The sequence below is a fragment of the Perna viridis genome, chromosome 12, assembly GCF_037379345.1.
Source record: "Perna viridis isolate PV_CMFRI_1.1 ecotype Kerala chromosome 12, ASM3737934v1, whole genome shotgun sequence".
Taxonomy (NCBI): Eukaryota; Metazoa; Mollusca; class Bivalvia; order Mytilida; family Mytilidae; genus Perna; species Perna viridis.
The window spans coordinates 35,825,478-35,840,473 of record NC_142456.1 but is presented as its reverse complement, the minus strand read 5'-3'; the positions used below and the strand labels follow the sequence as shown (position 1 = coordinate 35,840,473).

At 30.9% G+C, this 14,996-nt stretch overlaps 1 protein-coding gene across 3 annotated transcripts; it reads right to left on the bottom strand.

Annotated features, from left to right (window-relative positions):
* Nucleotides 1-3,497: 3,497 nt before the first annotated feature.
* LOC148602123 (uncharacterized) lies at nt 3,498-13,005 on the bottom strand. 3 transcript variants are annotated; one of them, XM_088555241.1, is made up of 7 exons: nt 12,901-13,001; nt 11,719-11,780; nt 11,094-11,420; nt 8,778-8,838; nt 8,474-8,520; nt 7,163-7,264; nt 3,498-4,472 (listed from the first exon to the last, which is right to left on the bottom strand). In XM_088555241.1, exons 2-7 carry the CDS (start codon nt 11,768-11,770, stop codon nt 4,423-4,425), a joined length of 639 nt encoding a protein of 212 aa, XP_088411367.1. In that variant the 5' UTR covers nt 11,771-11,780; nt 12,901-13,001; the 3' UTR covers nt 3,498-4,422. The 3 variants fall into 3 exon arrangements, with proteins under 3 accessions (XP_088411367.1, XP_088411370.1, XP_088411368.1); XM_088555244.1 differs by lacking the exon at nt 11,719-11,780 and having other exon boundaries at nt 12,901-13,002; XM_088555242.1 differs by lacking the exon at nt 3,498-4,472 and having other exon boundaries at nt 7,228-7,351; nt 12,901-13,005.
* Between the last annotated feature and the right edge of the window lie 1,991 nt (nt 13,006-14,996).

Genomic DNA, 14,996 nt, shown 5'->3' with positions numbered 1-14,996 from the left:
CCTCACTCATTATTATATAAAAATAAAATATTTTTGCGAATACGTTATTTAAATATGTTAATTTGTAAAATGCATGTTATATAAAAAACACGCAAAATAAAATTTAAATCAATATAAATATAAGACAGATATTTTTAAACAAAATACATGTAGCATACAAGTACGCAAGTTTATGGTCAAACTAAAATCCCCTAATTTAATAATAATTAATTTATCTGTGTCACTTTTATCTAATAGTAGTAGAATGTAGTGCATTGATTGCGACAGTGCTTCTTTAGAAACATGCAACTCTAAGTATTCATTTTAAATGGAAAAATGTAATTTTCTAGTGGAAAATGGCCGTAACCCTTACATGATTTTTAAACATACTTATACTTTAAAATTTCTCTTATTCTTGAAACTAAAAGTAAGTAATATTTGTGGCGCATCATGATTGTTTTCCTTATAAAATCAAAAAAGTCAGATACTATGTACAACAAAAATGTTAATTCAACAAATTTTAGTAAAATTTGTAAAACTTCTAGTACATTTTAAATTCTGTTTTGCATTTTCATAGCCATGGCAAATTATGTTCTAACGCAGCAGTTGCAAAGTCCACATCCGAAATATTCCGTGTATCTTTCTCCGCTCTATGTCCCGTTAACATTCCCACACACTATACGATGAAAATAACCTGAAATGACACTACTTTAAAAACAAAATTGGCTCTGTAAGAGTTCAGATGGAACGTTGTTCAGATTGTAGTTGTGGCTTAACTTCAGGTTCTGTATGTAAATGAATGTCATTGAACTTTATTTTTTCTAGATAGTTACAACCGCTCCACATTATGTAGCTCCATTTTAATTGTCTCTATTTTTTTCTAAATTCTTCTCTTGCTGTTATTTTTCCACGATATTTTTCATTGAATTTATCGTCAAAAGTTTACGTCATGAAATATGAAAACGAAAAATGGATAAAAAAATAATCAAAACATAAAAACATTGTTAAAACGTGATAATATAAAGCACGGACGATCTGCACAAAGGTTGGCATCTTTACAAGTAATCAAGGGAACCAAGGTTATAGCGGTAATAAAAAAAAGAATGCAATCCATGGACAAAGACCATATATGCAAAACAGAAATCATGTATAGAAAGTAACAAAAGCAAATGAGCAACTCGGACTCCACTAAAAATTGGGAGCATGGACCAGGTGCACCGGTAGGGTAAGCGTCCTCTGCTTTTTCTAGAAACACCCTCCGAGTCGCTCATAAAAAAGACGCCTGTTTTGGAGAATAAGTTCCATTTACCAATTGAAAGTGGCTTGTGAATATTTTACGAACTTGGGCTATCAAGAACCATAAAATTTATTCCCTTTTATGTATAAATCAATTATAAAATGTTGTTTAAACGATTCGTGCAATTCGAACCGAATGTGATATTTTCCCTAGAAAGGCATAGGACGCTAACCCTACAAGTGAACCTTGTCTATACTCCCAGTTTTTAGAGTTTTTGAATTATTTTGGTTATCTAACATGTTGTCGGATTCAATGTCTTCTCTTTGTCCCGTGATTACATTTTTTTCATTTCCGCTATAATCTTCGTTCCCTTGATTACTCTTATGCAATATACTATGGTGAAAAGGGGACGTCACCATATAAACATGTGTATTTTAATGATTAGATCGATTTTGTCTTGTTGCTAAACGTTCTTATTGCGTAAATCAACGTTTTTGTCGAGAATCTCTGTGATCCTGCAATTAACGAATGACCATCACTATTGTTGTCTCCAACATGATTCTAATGTGATGTAACCACACAAAAATGAAAACGTTTCTACGTCAGAATAAAGTGAAACATATATCCACGTTCGTAAAGGGATGCGATAAATCAAGGTAACAGAGTATACCAGTTGAAAACGTCTAACTATTCGTACAATGTATGCTGAGAAAAATGACTATTCCAAATCAATTTGTATGTACTTTTGAAGCAACAGAAACGTAAATAAAACTCGTAAAATTACAGAATTTTCATAACAGCATTAAAAATTCTATTATCAAATTGTTACCTTGGAAGAAAATACCTTATTTGATATAATAAACAATGATAACAGCTTCAATAGGAACATTTTCCCATCAAAAGCGCACACTTCTACTTTAACTATACCGTATGATTCAGATACAAGTTTTTCTTGCTTTACCAAATGTTTATGAACCACATACGTTTCCTATTTATGTTACAGAAAAAATATACACATTCAGCAATACTTGTAATGTAAGTATGTACAATCTCTTTTTCCTGGTCTCTTGAAAATTTAATTGATAGGTTATGTATAAAGTATTTTCGTTTTCGAAACGGGACCAATATTCACTGAATGAAATCGTTTGACACAATAAACTTCTAATGGATTCATACAAAAAAAAATTATATGTGGCAAAACGACGTCAATAATAAAAAAAAAAAAAAAAACAACAAAAAAGGAAAAAAAAAATAAATAAACAACAAAAACAACACCTTTATTCTGAAAAAGTACCTCATGTAACAGAGTGTTTATATGTTATTGTAAAATAAACATGTATTGTTTTATGAAATAAGTATATATTGACATGCAATTAAATTAAAATATTATCATTCCCTTGTAGGTTAAAATACAATAATGTTATTAAATTGCTATCGTATCACAAAGACTAAACACAGGTACTTCTGTTTTGTCAACAAAAAATGTGAATAAATGGCCAACGCATCCAAAAGACAAACCACAATTCAAAAACAACAACTATATTTATTTCTCTCTTATAAACAATAATGTTGTTTAATGGCTTACGCATCACCAAATGTATTTATTAAATTTAGGACTAAGTTGCAAAGTGTGGATGATATCAAACAAACAATTACCTATAGAAAAGCAGAAGGCGCTTACTCTTCCGGAGCACATCTGGTCCGTGCTCCCAGATTTTAGTAGTTTCCAAGTTGCTCATACAATTTTGTTGCGTGTATGCATTATTTTTACGTTATTTGTTGCATGTGTTTATTTTGCTCATCTGGTCTTTATGTATATTACATTCATTTGATTTCCACTAGAATCTTGGTTTCCTTGATAACTCTTTCTACCTTAAAAACTCTTGTAATAGAACACCTGTTATTTTGCATAAGGTTGAACGTGTAGTTTTTGTGTTAGTATAGTTATATATCTATACATATATATTTTGTTTTAATCTATAATCAGGATTCAGGTAATCGTGTCACTGACCCTGGATTACATTCTTCTGATTTCCGCTAAAATATTGGTTCACTTGATTACTCTTTGGCAATATCTGTGTTCTACAGAGACATTCCATGTAAGTATCACGTCGACAGTTCATTTTATGTGTTATTTAATTTATATGAGGGTATATTTGCCAGTAAGAAAGGGAAAGTTTACAATATGCAAGTAAATATCAGCCCGATTGTCTTAAAATTTCGTTTGCAAATGCCATGGGCTATCAATGTAAAAGTTTAGTAGGCAGATGATTGTGAATCATTATGAAAGCAGACATACTTTATTAATAATTTTGATAAATTTAAATTACATTTCTCCCTGGGAAATAACAAAAAAAGTATATTTCCTCAACTCAATGAAGTTGACACATAACAATATCATACCTAATGTTTTGTTTCAAAATACCAACATAAATGTCTTTTCGAAAAACCGACATTAATAGATCAGAGTTTAAAAAATTGCAATCAGAAACATGCCATTTTTATTTAAACGGAAATCTAGAGTGAAAAAAAATTGTCTAGAATTTCTCACATTTGATCATTCAAAATGTACGTCTCTAAAGACTTTTTACATAATTTTTAATATCTTCTTAGAAATCATGTGAGAGGTGGCTCGAATATGAGCAAGCAGTTAAAAAAGGCAATGTGTAAATCAACTTGTTGAAATATTGGGATTTTGAAAAAAAAGAATGTGATCATGTTCTAGTGACAAAATCATGATCTATGTTGTAATATAAACAATACAAAATATGAATAAGCGAGAAGAATTCACAAAACAATAGATCATAAGAACATAACATCATAAAAATTGCAATTGTCATGAAATTCTGGGAAATTTGTGTTAGTTTATTACTTTTAGTTTGAACAACCAAAACATCCCAAACGAAAACTATACAAAAAAGGAATAACTTATCAATATCGTTACAGACGATAACTTCGGTTTAAAAACAAATGGATAGATATTTATATATAGGTTACACAAATTACGAATCATATTGATATAGTCATAATATATACAGGCATACATGTTCGAACATTTTCTCCACATGCAACTGACTTTCTTTAACATATGCATATTATCTTCGTGCTTGTCAAACGGCATTATACATATTGAAGTGCAAGTATTTATTATATACAAGCATGCCTTCACTCCACCGTTCCTGATAAAAAACACATTCAATGGGTCCTCAAAGTTTCACGGAATCGTTTAACATCTTAATGGAAGTCGACGATCCATCTATAAATAAAGTACAAACAGTAAGCAACCATTATGTTCAAAAGAACATACGATTCGCAGATTTTAAAACTTATAAGAATAATATCTGTCGAAATCTTTCCCTATTATATACTTTGATTGATTGTTGATTGTGGGGTTTAACGTCCAAGCAGCAATATTTCAGCTATATTCTGGCGATGAACAAGGAATGGATGATAAAATGAACATGGGATGATGATGAAGATGATGATTATGATGATGATGATGATGATGATGATGATGATGAAAAAAAGAGACGGGACACAATGATAATAGAGTAAACGGATTTTGATTGCTGCTAGAAAAAGGGAGGAATGTGTAGGGTCGAGCAATTTACTACTCCTATCGAATTCCACAGCAGGATTCTTTTACGTACGAGTAACGTGGTATTTTTCAGTTTTTCTGTATAATAGCCTGACAACCGCGGCATGTAACATGCCGGGGGTACCCCATTCCACCACCTGGGCACGCAACCCAGTTGTTTTGTGGGAAGAGCGCCCAAGCCCCTAGCAGTTCTGATCACTAATTAGCCGCCTTTTACGACGAGCTAAGCGCTGCTGCAGGCCTATTCTTTTTACACCCGGACCTGCACGGGGCTTATAAACTTTGATTTGCAAACTGTTTACCTTACCAGTATAAATAAAACTGGCACCAAAGAATAATTTGTGTGGGTGCAACTAATTTTCATTAGTTTAATGTTACCAAGGTTACTTGTAATGGAGTAGATGGATTTCAGTTTTAACGGCATCTGTCGATTTCATTTCTAAAGTAAATAGTCAAACTATTTCTTTCCACACCACACGAATTCACATGTAAAATCATTACTGTTCTTACAAAATTTGTTATAGATAACAGATAATTGTGACTGCGAAACTGTATATCATCATTAGTCAAAAGAAAACAATGCCTGGTCATTTTATTTATACCTAAAAGGAAAGAGTGAAAGCCAAAATGTTCTAGTCTCCCTGCTGTGATTTTACCTGGATTTGAAATCATGTGACAAAATGGACTGTGGATGTTCCTAGAAAAACAATTGGTTTAGGCAATTTTTGTATCTTATTTTTACTGTGTAGTTTAATTATGTTTGATGTTTTGTCTGACTGTATGTTCTTGTCTGTGACCTGCTCTCTGTTCAATGTTCATGGTTTCTTTCTTACAAATCTCCAATAAAAGAATAAATTAAGAAACAAATAAACAAACAATGGAAGATCTAATAATAAAAAATCGCATAATTTGAACCTCACGCTTCAAGAAAAACTGCCAGCTGTTTGAACAGACAAATACTCTAACGAACTTGTCTGCTGGTCATTTATGTCTATAATGTTGAAAAAGAAATGAAATTCTTAGAAGAACAAATTTAATTTCACAAAAATTTGAAAATGAACGAACTTTAGAAATCAGCTTAGCAGTGTTTTCCTTCGTACCCTTATTATATCATCATACATACTTGTTTATTAACTGAATAGAGCACAAGGAATAATTTTATTAGAGGTTGCTGCCCTGAAACATTTACTTTATCCTGATCTTACTGAAAAACATTATCTTTCTAGATGTATCAAAGAGATTACAAGATGATTGTTTTTAATATGTCACTAATATTTCTTCTGTAAATATTTGACTACTGATTCTCTAACTCTGCCAGATGGCAATATTATGTCCGTTTGTATTGCAATTATCCGAAAAAAAATCACCGAATTAAAAGCGGAGTTTATGAGTCTACAAAACCAGGTAAACCATCAGTTTTTGGAATATTGCAATACATTCACAATTTTACATTAAACTTTTCTTCAATAAAATGAATAATATATAATATTAATTTTCCATTGACATCATCTGAACTTGCTTTTCAAACGTCTTCCAGAATTAATGCGTCCATGTTATATGTAAATGTACACACCTGTCTCCTTTGACGAACCGACAGACAAAAACTCCGACGAGCTTGTCTGTTCTCCATTTTTTTTCAACAATGATGGTAAATGGTATTCTTCAAAAGCATACTTTAAATATTACAATAACATGACAATGACCAAACTTTAAAAACAACTTAGGGAGGTAGACTAAGGGTAAGGGCTACATCTCTTATTAATCGTTTGAATGTTTGTATTCAGCTAATTCAACAATCTCATGTAAACATCAAAGTAACTGTATAAAAACCAAACCCTAAAAAATTATAAAAACAAACAAAAAAAAAAAAAAAACAAAACAAAACAAAACAAAAAAACAAACAAAACAAAAAACAAAAAACAAAAAAACAAAAACGGTGTACCCAGCCACTTTTTTTAAGTTCAATCATACAAATGTAAGTATATATAAAACCCTTGTAAATCAAACGAAAAACTAAAGAGAAATCATTTGAAGGTCCAGGAGGGTTGCGATTTAGAAAGGATACAATTCAAGTAATAAATATACGTTTCGTGTGTATCAAAGATTTTGTTTCTTTTAGCGTTTGGTAAGATTAGCCTATTTAAAAGTAGAAATATCAAATGGTCATGCGTAAATATCTCATCAAACGCATTTAAGGATAAGTATTCCTGAACGTGCGTGATGTTGTTTGAATTAAAAATCGCACTTGCACCAATTATTTATGTAACAGGAAGATAAGTTTGTAGCATATTGTTGGTATTGTTTTGACTTATACATTTTTATTTAAAATCTGTCGATATTACTATTACCTGTTTCTTCAGGATGGTTATTAACTGTTGTCAATTTGTGATTTTCTGTGTAAAGCTTTTTTAGTCTTCTGATCCAACTGTTGATGCTATTCGAACCAGAGCCTTAAAATAATCGATACGTCTGTTTACACATGATTAACATGTCCGTTGTTACTACACCTTTCTTGACTTGAAGTGATTGTTTTTGCACTTAAAAGATGTTAAAAAAAAACTGGCCGTTAACATAGGATCAAGTAAACAAATTATACCAAAATGATTTTATAATGCAAAATTGCATTAAATTTAGGCAAAGGTCATTTTGAAATGACAGTCTTCTTAAAAGCTACTGAGCTAATGAGTGTTAAAATGGAATGTCTGGTTAGCTGTTTGACGTTTCAACGACAGCGTCATCATTTAAAAAAGCAATTGTAGGTAAACATTGCTCATTTAATAGATTTTGTATGAACAATTATTGTTAACCTTTATAAATCAATGTTTTGTGGTACTGATACGAAACGTGTTAAGCCAATGTAAGTTTCCGGGACAACCGAAGCTATGGTTTACAAATCGTCGTGTTGACTTCTTCAACCACACAGTTTTAGTATGATCAGACGACCAAGATAAAAACACATTATGTCCTCCTGGAAAAATGTCCTTTTTTTTCAGAATAAAAATAAAAATTGCTGCCCTGGAGCACATTCATGGTTAATTTAACTTTCTGCACTAAATACCAATCTGTGCATGTGTGAGAATCAGGCCATGGTTGCACATCATTAATCTCAATTTGGTATGTTTTGCCTCAAATTTATTCAATAATTTTAGAAAACAACTGAAAAGCTATTTAAATTTATCCCGAAGCATCTGGGACGTAGATATATTTGACTGCTTATATAAGATAATGATGCAGAAAAGTTTTCCCGCCATATTTCCATAGAGCATTTCAACTATATTTGTCCCATCAATATCTTCAAAGGGAAGATTTATACATGATTACCTCCAGCATTACCCATCGAAGTTTTATATATATATTTTGATGGGTAAAGCTGGAGGTAATCATGTATAAATACTTTGTAGTAAGTAACAAGATCTCTGTGTTTTTGTATCGCACGCCACATCAGACGGAGACGTACTGAAAGAGTTATACACGTTTTAGATATACAATATTGTACTAAATTTGGAATTAAAGAATTGTTCTGTTTTTCAGGCGTTTGTCAAATATCAACATCATATCCAAATGACTTATGCCATATCTTCTCTGTAAAAGGGACATTATGAAAAGCCATAAGACCTTCATATACAAATTAGAGATTCAAATCACTTTTTGACACTTACCTGTACCATTCAATATACATTTCACTTGAAGAAATATCACTGTAAAACTGAAAAAAAAATTCAAAATGAGACACAGACACAAAAAGTAAAAAAAATATATTTGTAAAATATGAGGAAAAAAAAAAAACATCAAACAAACAAAACGAAAAACAAAAAAACCAAACAAAAAGGAAAAATATAAAAATAACAAATAATGACATAATAAAAAATATAATTATCAACAGCAATAAAGATAAGTAGAATTTTTAGAACTGATATTGAGAATGCAGTAGTCAGTATAAGTTATCTTCTCTATAACACTTGCCTTAGTATCAGGAAGATGCCAAGGTAAAAGAAAAAGTTGTCCGTAATTTTAATTCTCGGTGCTGTAAAATAAAGAGCTTGCATATATGATTTTAAAAAAAATCAAGTCCTTGGTCAAAATTAAAACAGAATTTAAGAAGGAATGTGATGATAATGACATTAAACCTTACACATGTTTTAATTAAAAAAACAAAAAACAAAACAACTGCAACAAAAACAACAACATAAATGTGCGTGCTTTTAAATGTTCATCTTCTTGCATTTCAATATGAATTGAGATTTTTTTTTGAAACTGCTAATGGAACTCTCGGGCAAAATGTTGGAACCCCTTTTCTCATTTGTTTTTTCATTTTCACATGCACGAGAAAAGAAATTACAAAAACGTCTAAAACGAACTGGAGAACAGCGTTGTTGGGAAATGAAGAATGATCAATAAAATGGTCAACTCCGTTTGGTCTAAACATAGCATAAGCTATTTTATCGAATTGAGTTTTAAAGGGGTCTATAACAACCATATATGATCTCAATGTCGCAATTAAAACATTGAGCATCAGTACAATGAAAAACAAATATTTAGCCATTAGTCTTTTCATATACAATTGTTAATCGTTCAATCTTAATATAATTAGATATTTAAATTAAATACCGGATTTGTTTCCAAATGTTTGAATTATTAATTGCCAATAACAGATCGACTATATAACTTTGACTTTGTCGTTTGTTTTTTGTTTATCGTTATAATTATCAAAATATTAATATTATTCAACAACTCAATGTAGTATTTTACCTTTACGTCCAAAAAGATAACAAACATATTTATCAATTCTTACAGCAATATGTTTCTGAATGTGGAGCTATTTTACCACATATTTATAAAGCAATGTAAAGGCATGCACTGCTAATAAAAGCATGTGTTAACAATCCGAAGTGTAAATGAAAATCGTCAAAGTTGCCAATTTACCAAAGATACTTTTGTACCTTAATATAAATGTTCATTTGATTATCATCCTTAAAACATATATGTGGATATATTTATGATATGTCTTTTAAAAGAAAACTTTGTAGATATAGTAGCTGGTACAATCATACTTTATTAAACTAGTATAAAGCTAAATAATAAATTGTGAAATGTATGTAGCTACATTTGTAAGACTTGATTATACATGTATAAACATCCATGCATTAACATTCTATATAGTAATGCTCATGTAAGTACGATGGTAAAGTTCCCACAAATTCCAAATTTGAACAATTCCTGATCGGGATTTGAACCCCTTCTCTGTATATTACTTAGTATACCGGTATTCTACAAAACGTTACCTAGAAGTGAAGACCTGAATGATTATACATCGTTAACTGAAACTGTAGAATACACCAACGAAAGGGAAGCACCTTGCCAACCAATTAAAAAAAAAAAAACAGCTTAGCTGCTTTATTGGTGTATGGTGTTTGACTTAGCACGCTTAGTACAGGCAATGTTGCTGTAGATGTCAAAGCTATACAAGTAATAGTCCCATTGAGGAATCATCTCCAACTTTGTTTCGCAAGTTTGACAGGTTTAGCACCGTTGGGAGTCTTATGACGCTTATATGCTTGCGTTAGCTTCACCGCATCAAACATGATCCGTTAGGGCAGCATATGATTAAAGATAACTCATGTAAAGTCAGCTATAGGGAACACGCAAACAAACACAATATCATGTAATACTGGCTTTTAGTATGCTACTTTGGAGTGTTCACATCACAACTTATACGTTATGTCAGACTTTATGTACCGCGCTAGGACTCTAACAAACAGGCTTCTGGAACAAAGTTTTGCTACTACAAAATTGAAATCATCACTATAGAAGTTTTATGGTCGTCATCATGAACTGGTGGATCGGTATGGTATATCCGTCTGCACCATAAACACGATTTATTCAACTGGTCAGAGTTTTCCTTACCACGTTGGTTTACCCCGGACTTGACTTTTTATTAGCAACTCGGCGGTTACGCTATTTTTCTTTGTTGTGTATGTTTGTTTTCCATGTCTGTTTTTTTTTTTTTTTTTTTTTTTTGTCCATGGATTGTATTCTTTTGATTACCGCTAAAACCTTGGTTTCTTTGATTACTCTTTACAATGTCAATTGTAGGTTCAGTAGGGAAAATGTTTATCATTCATTATATGTGCGCACAGACAGAGTCCCGTTTTGTCATGTAAAAGTGTGGAGAAATGCGGCTGCATATTACTACCTTTGAAAGGAAGTAACATTTATAGAAAACAATTATCAATTTTTTTTCAGGTTAAAACGCAAGTTAAACCATTTGATATTACTTACTTCCTATTGCTTCTTTGAATGTTAATAATTTTCCTGGGCCAATACGTAGACCATAAGTACAAGAATAATTCACATTGAAGTCGTGCTCATCTTCAATTTTAATTAATAAATAAAATCCATTTGTTGCCATTTTCCCTTGATATTTGGCATTACTATCAAAATGTTGCCCCTTTATTCCATGTACAATGGTTTTGAATATTCCGTTTGTTGTCCATTTCCCCCAACCTGCTGTTGCGCTGCAACATGTATTTGCATCAACTGAACAGAATATCTGTATAGTATCACCAAAGTTGGAGGCTTTTGTATGCACTTTCCATTCAATAGTCGCTAAATAGAAAACGCATAAATATTGAAACCGTCAAATTCTTCCTTATTTTAGGGTTCTACATGTTTTAATACACTCAATTTATTGTTGTTTTTCGTCAATGTTTTTTACCGTTTCGTTTTTTTCTGAATAACCGAATACCAAATCATGTTTCAAATACTGTACGTTTTTTATCATTATCGTTCTTATGTTTGATTATAGAAAGTAAAGAAAACAACATACAATTAAAGTTTATCCATAGAATTACAATAATTACACATTACAACTTAAACAAAAAACAAATATGTTTGTTAATCATACCTTTGGCATATACCAAAAGTATTATATACATGTACAGATTCAATAAAAACATTTCCAAAGACCTGAAAATAAAATAAAAAAGAAAATCGAATAGGTGTCCGTCAAGTGCACAAGCATCTTATTGTGATCTGATTGCAACAAACACATTCTTAACCATTCTAAAAATATTATATTTCAAATTCGGACTCCCCCATCTAAGCCAATTGATCCACCATTTCCAATTTCGAAAGTAGGTCAAACTAAACTTAATTTCATTTAATAATACAAATATCATTATGAACGAATAAAAATGAGCAATAAGGGTAAATTCACTTTTCTTTTTGTCGAAGTAGTTAAATCAATAATTAATAGATACTTCACAGGTACGATATGTTTACACATGTTTAAAAACAGAAACGTATCGGTATTTCCTCTTTTTTATTTTTAGTCTTTATATATCATTCTGAATTGTACAGTAGAATGTCTGAACAGAAAAACAATATTTCAAACGTTTGAGGGTTAACAGTAAACATCGTCTTTTTAGTGTGACATACTTTAAGCTTTAAATGTGCTTTTAGGTGTTTGATTTAAAAGATATTCCCGTTAACTTAAGGTCGTCAGTACAAGGCTAAAATTAAAATATTGAAATGATATGACAAGTTAAATCGGTATGTATGGTTTCCTTAAGGTAAACGTAAAATGAATTATACCAAGACACCTTAACATGTTTGTAATTAAATTCGACATTTTCTTAAAATATTTCTGACGAAAGAAGTCATTAAGTATGATACATAGATTATAGATCATGTATTATACGTATAACGTATCACTTGTATGTATGCTTTATTCAAACATAAGGAGAGGTTGCAGTGCATGATTTGAATATGATGAAAAAATAACTAACAAATCTAACTTCGTTAGAAAGTTTTTCAGGTCAGAAAAAAATTCTTTAGAACCTGCTTATTACATGTAATTTTGACTATAGACAGTCAACTTAGTGTCCTTTTGCACAAATAAAATGGTATAATAAGTCTTGTCTACAGCAATGAAACACATTTGACCTTGTAATGGAAATCTGGCAAACGGTTTTTTAGCCTGGAGATCTGAAGGAAAAATGTTTGAAGTCATTAATTATGTCGAGGTCTTAATAGATTGAACATAACCATATAGTTTCCATTTAATAATATATGTTTTAATATTTACCTTGATAGATTCTAAATTTCAAAAAGTGTTTGAGTTTCCCTTGTTATTTTCAATCATTGCATTTAATTTTATATTTTCAATTTTCATACGAAGGCGTGTTAGTTAATTAGTTCATGCATAGATAATGAATCATGTCTAAATTTATTAGCCAATAACTGATTTAAATAAATATATGACCTTTCAAAAATGTTCAAATTACAAACGTCATTCTGTTTTAATTAAGAAAATCTTAGGGCAATTATATATTATTATATTATGTATTATATGATCTACTTAATAAGTAAAAATTCAGTTTATGTATGCTTAATTTTTTGCATTTTGTTGTCTTTACCTACATGGATGAGTGGCCTAGTATTTATGACGTTATGAAATTATAATAATCCAATTTCGAAAGTAGTTCATACTTAAATATTTTTATTTTCAAATACAGGTATCGTTACGAAAGAATAAAAATGAAGAGTCAGGGTAAAAAAAATTACTTTTTCTCGAAGTAGTAAATAAAAATTAACAGATAATTTACGATATGTTGACACGGCACTTAAAATAGAAAAATATCGGTTTTTACTCACTATTTTTAGTCTTTATATATCATTCTGGTTCTCAAGGTCGTCAGTACGAGGCTACAATTGAACTACTGTATAACTAGTTAAATCTGTTTATGTTGGTTTTAGTTAAACGCTAATAAAATTATACCAAGGTACCTTAACATTTTTGTAATTAACATACTTTTAATTGTAAATTCACACTGACAATTTTTAAAAAGTAGTACATATATTTCTTTACATGATGATAACTTTATACAAACAATTCTTAATAACAAAACAAATCAACCGTCATATGTATACCAAGTTATCTGAATTTGATCACTTTAACTGCTAAATTGAGAGAGTAATCAAAGGAACCAAGGTTACAGCGGTAATCAAAAGAATGTAATCCAGGGACAAAGACTAGACATGGAAAACAGACATACACAACAAAGAACATAAAGTAACTAAAATCATACATACAAAGTAAATGAGCAACCCGGACTCCATTAAAAACTGGGAGCATGGACCAGGTGCACCGGTAGGGTAAGCGTCCTCTGCTTTTCTAGAAACACCTGCCGAGTGGCTCATAAAACGTCAAGTCCGGGGTAGACATATCAAGGTTTTATACAGAAAAGATAACGATCTTTTAGATGAAATATTTTTTTGCGACCAGACCTCTGACCGATCTTTTCTCAATTGATAGTTTCCAGGTCATGAACAACCTTTAGGAATCTATTTATTTCATTTAGTTGCGACGGTAGGTACTTGATGTTATCCTCCAGACGTTCAATTGAAATCGTCTATGTTACAATGTATCACATTATTAAACTGTTCTGTTATAATGCACAAAGTCCAGCGCCCTAGACCACTCGGGCATCTAGGCAATATCAAAATACAGCTTTCTGTTTGAAAGACAATTCAGGGTTTCAGAGATTTTAGTTAAATCAGTTTGATCATTTTTAAAAGCTTATATAATATACAACACCGAACCGAATATAACATTAACATATATTAACTGAATGTAGTGAAGAAAGCGTAATCAAAGGAATCAAGGTTCTAGTAGAAATTAAAATAATGTTATTAAGGGACAAAGACAATGAAAACAAAGAAACACAATAAACACATACAGCAACTAAAATAACAAACGTAAACTCCACTAAAACTACAAAATCTAGTATAGGTTCCCACTTCCCCATATATCCAATTGTTATTCCCCTTTCTTATATACTACCATAGAATTGGAATAATACGTCATACAAGGACATTGTTATATAATCATGGTAGACTGAATATCTTTTCGATTGTATCTATTTTAGTTTTGGAGTGTATACCATTTTGAACGAGAAGCAGACGATGAAGGCATGTTTTCTCAGTATGGTCGTTTTTGCCTCAAATATATCAATATACATATAAGAAATCAACCATAAAGCTAATTGAAGGAATACTGAAGTATATGTGACGTAGATACTTTTTGACTGCGTATAGAGGGGACCAGTGCTGAAATATGCTAAACTATATTTGGCCTATCAATATCCGAAAAATGGCAATAATAGTTTGACAGATATCTAG